Below are 6,056 nucleotides of genomic sequence, written 5' to 3'. Positions count from 1 at the left end.
TCACCGAACTCCTGTGAAGAACCCAACAGCCCTCTTCAGGGCTACCCACTTGATGCTTCGGCAGTGATCCGCAGGATTCGCGATCTCCTGATCCGTTTTCCCTCTTTGCATTCCATTTTCTTGTGATCGGTTATGGAGCGTGCCCAGCAGCCGTGCGCGAGACGCGCGGTGAATTTGGTCAGGTGAGCGAGCGCAACCGCGTTTATTCACAGTAGGTGGTAGCGTAAGGCGAGCTTTTTGCTACATGCGTTTGCGCTCGCTACTAAGTGCCGCATTGCTAAAATTTCAACGCTGTGCTACTGCGACGTGCTGTTCGTTGGTGCAGCACCGCTGTCGTGTTTGATTGGGACTGAATGAGGCAGCCGCAGTGGAATGGCAATGGGGGGGGGGGGAACAAAATAAGATAATAATAATAATAAAGAGGTCATTTTGCAGCGCTAAAATCTCAGATGCTGGCCTGTTCCACATTCCATTGCATCCTATAGAGTCCGATGGGCGGCGGGGAATCAGCGCCGTGCGACTGACGTGTGAAACCAAAGGGTAAATTTACTAGCTAGCTAGGTAGGTGCGTATATCGAGGCACAAAAAGGGTCGCGCGAAGCAGACTCACTTTCGTTTTATTATTTTCACTAGCACCGGTTGTTTTCTCGTGCGTCGGTGTTCGTGGTCGTGCTGGCCAATCGCGCTGTGACGAGTATAGGAAAATGAGGCCATGGCTCAAGGGGTAGACAAATTAAATTACACAAGGCAGTGGCATACATGCGCATTGTTTTGATGAAACGCGGCAGTTGTTCAATAATTGTGTCCCCCTTATTGTGTCTTTCTGAATGCGGTCACACTCGGCGTTCGTGAAGCTTCCGGGGAGCCAACTCTGACTTGCCCATTCAAATACATGTAGCACGCAATAAAAATATTTTACGATGCAACCACTCGGCTCATGTGAACGAAACTTGTCGCATGAGAGAGAGAGAGCGGAAGGCACTTAAGGGAGCAGATATTTCATGGAGTGCGTGGAATGTAATGCACAAAACTAAGTAAGCGAACATTACACAACTCAGTAGCTGAAAGCCATACCGCAATCGTCTAAACTACACAAAGAGAACAAACAACACATGTAAAGAGGAGAAATGTGATACATAAATTTGCACGCTATGTGAGAAACTGTTGCTTTGTTTGCAAAAAGTGATGCACGCACGTGAGCAGTATAGTTTACTGAGGTGTACTTGAATTGTGTTCGCTTTAGTTGTATTGATATTTGCGGAATTGCCTTTTCCATTTCTATCGCTGAATTACGGAGGTAGAAAGATTGAAGGGTTTCCCTCCTGTGCATTTGACTTTTCAACAACGATTGTAATTAAAATTAGGGCATAAATAAAGAAACTCCCGCTGATCCGGCCACTGCGCAGTAGCTGCCGAGAAGAGCGATTTTTCCGCCAGCCGCAGAGCTGAGCTTTACCGAAATAAGTCGGCAGGAGTGCCATTGCTCCTGCGGTGAACTCGTTCCGGGGAGGGGGAATGAACCAGAGAAAGCTAGCCCGTGGGAATAACGAAGAAACAATGTAGGTGCTGTCTGAAGCACGGTGTGGTTATGACGATTGTTGGTGTCATGTGGAAGAAAAACAAACAACAATGCGGCGTCAACAGGCATTACCTGAAAGTAAAAAAAAAAAAAAAAGCGTGCGGTTATTAGGTGCAGCATAGCGAGGGCTTCCGGATTCGTAAGATTGGGGGGTTGTCTGAGAGCGGCGGCCGCCGTGTGTGTGAGTGGTTTTGAAAAGGAAGAGAAGAGAAAAGTGCAGCGCCGTAACTGCCTCTCGACGCGGGCCGCAAAGCACTCGTTGATAGCACGGTGAATGATTGTGTAAAGGCCCTGCGTGGTATTGGCTGTGCGTAGCTTTTGAAGGCCGAATCAGCTGTCGCAGTCTGTTAACGCGCGTTACACACCTGCCTAAGTATATGCGAAGTGTGGTGTTCAGATATATGTACATGGGAAAGTGCGCTAGCGAGCGTGTACGTGCGAGATAGCTTGCTGGCGACTTCGCGACCAGAAAAGATGAAGTTGGCTTCCCAGAAGGTATCGTGGAGTCGTAGCGATTCACATCAATGCAGCGGACGTTGCTCACACGTTTCACGCGCGTTTTGCGTCGCCCGCAGTTGTCGCCATGTGCCGGGATCGCGAGGTGGGTGCTGAGGTGACCGCCGCCAGCAGTAATGGTGCGGTCTCACATCAGGTGGTGCCACTTCGCGATGCGTGCCGGTATGGCGGTGATTGTGGTGTTGGCTGAAACGAAAGAGAACGGCGCAGCATGCTGTCATGTTTAAATGCAATTCAATTGCCTCGACATGCGCTCTGCCTAGCCGCGAACAACGCGGACGCGCGAAAACGGCTGGCTTCCAGCATCCTGGCGAACGCCGGCGTGCGCGCCGCCCCGCGTACGGACACGGCTGCGCTGGCGTTGGCCAATCGGCGGCGGGTGAGTTGGAGAGGGGAAGAGCACTGAGGGGAAGCACGACCGCGCTGTGCGCAGGGGCCAGCAGTCTCACTCCGGCAGTCGACGAGTTTGGACGCTCCCGTCTCCTTCTTCCGCTATGGCCAGGACAAAGCAAACCGCCCGCAAGAGTACCGGCGGGAAGGCTCCGCGTAAGCAGCTTGCCACCAAGGCTGCTCGCAAGAGTGCACCTGCCACCGGCGGTGTCAAGAAGCCGCATCGTTATAGGCCGGGCACCGTGGCCCTGCGTGAAATCCGTCGTTACCAGAAGTCGACCGAGCTGCTGATCCGCAAGCTGCCGTTCCAGCGCCTGGTGAGGGAAATCGCGCAGGACTTCAAGACCGACCTGCGATTCCAGAGCTCGGCTGTGATGGCTCTTCAGGAGGCTAGCGAGGCCTACCTGGTCGGTCTCTTCGAGGACACCAACCTGTGCGCCATCCATGCCAAGCGCGTTACCATCATGCCCAAGGACATCCAGCTGGCCCGCCGCATCCGTGGCGAGCGTGCCTAAGTTCGACCGCTGTCTGCACCGCGCAGCCTTGCGTCAGGCAAGCAACACAAAACGGTCCTTCTCAGGACCACCTACATGTCTGCTTCGGCTACGGGAATACGCGAGACCACGTACTCCGAACCGTACCCCTCTCGGTGTGGTCTGTCTGTGTGTGCTCGGCTGGATGGGATATATACATATGCTGAGGAGGCGAGGTGGTGCTTCGCACGATACGCAAGTGGTAAGTACTGACCGAGCACGAATCAAAATAAAGTGCCTGTGCTAGTTGTTTCGTGCTCGAAAACAAAATTACAACGACAGCAGATGTTGCGTGCAAGCTTTCGTGCAGTTCGCGATGGAAAAACCACTACTAGCAAGAGGAAAAATAGCATTTTTTTTTTCCCTTCCTTTACGGCGTTCGTATATGCAGAATGAACGTGTTGAGAGACAGCTATCGCGCTGCACTTTAAGCGTATCTTTCACCCTTTGCAACTATAGTATCTCTCTGTAGCTCATCACGAGGCCAATATCGCTGAAAAAAAAAAAAAAAAAATGAAGAAGCACAGTTTAACGTGTTCGATATATCAATGGCAAAGTCTCCGTTTCAGTAGCGCTTTTTCCATCATGGACGTGTTTAGCACACGCCCAAATGACGGCTATTCGTTCGTCTAGCGATGTGTGCATCACTCGCTTGTCCACGTTTATTCGAGCAAAGTCTGTGTATGTGGCGCAATCATAAGGGCCGGCTCGCGTTCGTCTTTCTTTCTTGCTCCTCCCGAGGCAATTGATAGCGCCGGCGAATGCTGGCCAATTAATTACGTGCAGCGAGAGATTCTAGCAGCAATCTCACCGAGCCACGATTGCGGTCGTTTAGAAAGAAAAATTCAAACAGAGGGAAACGGGTGCGGAGAACGGGATTGCAAAGCAACACCCTGCCGTCACACGCATTTTGGGTGGTCCTGACAAGGACCGTTGGGTTGTCGTGCGAGGACGAGCCTGCAACTCCGGCTTGATGGAGGGAGAGCAGCTCGCTTACGCCTTCTTCTCGGTCTTCTTGGGCAGAAGCACGGCTTGGATGTTGGGCAACACGCCGCCCTGCGCGATGGTAACGCCGGAGAGCAGCTTGTTCAGCTCCTCGTCGTTGCGGATGGCCAGCTGCAGGTGGCGGGGGATGATCCTGGTCTTCTTGTTGTCGCGAGCCGCGTTGCCGGCGAGCTCGAGCACTTCGGCAGCCAGGTACTCGAGGACGGCCGCGAGGTAGACGGGAGCGCCCGCTCCGACGCGCTCAGCGTAGTTTCCCTTGCGCAGGAGACGGTGGATACGGCCCACGGGGAACTGGAGACCCGCACGGCTGGAACGGGTCTTGCTCTTGCCCTTTGCCTTGCCTCCTTTGCCACGTCCGGACATGGTGATGCTGCTGCTGATGAGACGAGAGACGACAACTAATGTGCTACTCTCGCGATCTCTCAACGATGTGTGCGTGGTTGTGCAGGTTCCGGCCGCCGCGACCACGCTCAGGGGAGCGCGGGAGAGGGCGAGAAGCCGCGCGGACCAATGGCGCGCGCGGCTTCCGCGGGTCGCGTGAACACCCCTCCCCCAAATAAAAGGCCGGCGTAACGCGGCGACGCGCGTAGTCCGATCTCGCTCGCTCGCCTGATCGCATCGCATCGCTATGCCTCCCCAGCCGAGCGGTAAGGCCGTGAAGAAGGCCGGCAAGGCGCAGAAGAATGTGCGCGCCACCGACAAGAAGAAGAAGAAGCGCCGCAGGAAGGAGAGCTTCTCCATCTACATCTACAAGGTGCTGAAGCAGGTGCACCCCGACACTGGAGTCTCCAGCAAGGCCATGTCCATCATGAACAGCTTCGTGAACGACATCTTCGAGCGCATCGCCGCCGAGTCGTCCCGTCTGGCTCACTACAACAAGCGCTCGACCATCACGAGCCGGGAGATCCAGACTGCCGTGCGTCTGCTGCTGCCGGGCGAGCTGGCCAAGCACGCCGTGTCCGAGGGCACCAAAGCCGTCACCAAGTACACCAGCTCCAAGTAGGCGACCGAGCGCTCGACCGCCCAGCCAACACCCAACGGCTCTTGTCAGAGCCACCCAAAGTGTCTGCATTGGCATTGGGATGTAGCGAGAATCTCGCGACGATTCCGTCCGTTTTCCCTCTTGTTTTGTTTACGTGTTGCGTGCGCTTTCCGACAGCGCGCCTCTTAGTAGTAGAAAAAACATAACAACATGCACTGAGCACAACAACAGGCACACGAGCATGCATAATGCGCGTTCCTACTAGTGCGAACGACGGAATGCGTGTTGTAACGCTGCGTCGGTCGATAGTTTTGCCTTATGCGAGCCGAGCGTAGTGTAGTGTAATTATTACAACGCAGCTTCTTGTCCTCTCTCTCTCTTTTTTTTTTTTTTTTTCTTTTCCGACGCGGTCTTGCGGCTCGCTCGCCTGTACGTTTGCGAAAAGCAATTGCGTCTACGAGAACGTACTCTTGGCGGCGGTTGACACGCATACGACTGTCCTCGAGGCTGGAGTGCTGAATTAAAAGCCTCCTGCAAGGGCAGTGTCATGTTTAGATGTGAGCGGTGTAGCAGGGACTGGGCAGCGCAAATCGCTTGACAGGTGCAAGAAATGTCCTAGCTAGAGGAACACTGATTAGGAGAAACTTCAAGTAATATTAGCAAAATGCTGCGCGCGCTTTCCGCAAACTGCTATGGCCGTTTAAAGGGTAAAAAAGTTTGTGATTAAGTGCAGCGCGATAACTGTCTCTCCGTGGAGGAGACGCGCTGCGCGCCGGCGGCAATGGCGGAGAGGAGGAGGAGGTCGGGGCTCTGTATCCTCGCCCTCTTCCGTCCCCCAGAATGCTGGATTGGAACCACGCGGGCGTGTTTGGCTATTTCGGCTGCCGTTATCTGGGAGATTACGCAAGCTATGACGACGAAATTTGACGGTCGTGTTGCCACAAGGGGACGCAGCCTAAGCGCAAAATTTAAAACGCCTAAGGCGAACCGATCACGAGTGCTGGCTGTTTAGCGATTCGTGACCAAGTGAACGATGGTCGCGCGGCTCAGC

At 54.1% G+C, this 6,056-nt stretch overlaps 3 protein-coding genes across 3 annotated transcripts in view; 2 read left to right on the top strand and 1 right to left on the bottom strand.

Annotated features, from left to right (window-relative positions):
* The window catches only part of LOC125946475 (histone H3-like), an 8,044-nt gene extending 4,933 nt beyond the window's left edge, over positions 1–3,111 (top strand). The window contains exon 2 of the mRNA XM_049669979.1: positions 2,622–3,111. Within this exon, the coding sequence (XP_049525936.1) occupies positions 2,622–3,000 (379 nt within the window). The 3' untranslated portion in view covers positions 3,001–3,111. The remainder of the gene's footprint in view (positions 1–2,621) is intronic.
* A 900-nt stretch (positions 3,112–4,011) lies between these two features.
* LOC125946478 (histone H2A-like) lies at positions 4,012–4,386 on the bottom strand. The gene has a single exon (XM_049669989.1). The coding sequence runs from the start codon at positions 4,384–4,386 to the stop codon at positions 4,012–4,014; it is 375 nt and encodes a 124-aa protein (XP_049525946.1).
* A 262-nt stretch (positions 4,387–4,648) lies between these two features.
* LOC119458558 (histone H2B) lies at positions 4,649–5,698 on the top strand. The gene has a single exon (XM_037720396.2). The coding sequence runs from the start codon at positions 4,652–4,654 to the stop codon at positions 5,024–5,026; it is 375 nt and encodes a 124-aa protein (XP_037576324.1). The 5' UTR covers positions 4,649–4,651; the 3' UTR covers positions 5,027–5,698.
* The last annotated feature ends 358 nt before the right edge of the window (positions 5,699–6,056 follow it).

This window comes from Dermacentor silvarum, chromosome 7, assembly GCF_013339745.2.
Source record: "Dermacentor silvarum isolate Dsil-2018 chromosome 7, BIME_Dsil_1.4, whole genome shotgun sequence".
NCBI classification, from domain to species: Eukaryota; Metazoa; Arthropoda; class Arachnida; order Ixodida; family Ixodidae; genus Dermacentor; species Dermacentor silvarum.
The sequence above is the reverse complement of the archived record's forward strand: the minus strand, read 5'-3'. Positions and strand labels throughout refer to the sequence as shown.

What these genes read in the sequence shown, in the direction of transcription:
- LOC119458558 (XM_037720396.2), top strand. Translation starts at nt 4,652, where the DNA reads ATGCCTCCCCAGCCGAGCGGTAAGGCCGTGAAGAAGGCCGGCAAGGCG.
- LOC125946478 (XM_049669989.1), bottom strand. Translation starts at nt 4,386, where the DNA reads ATGTCCGGACGTGGCAAAGGAGGCAAGGCAAAGGGCAAGAGCAAGACC.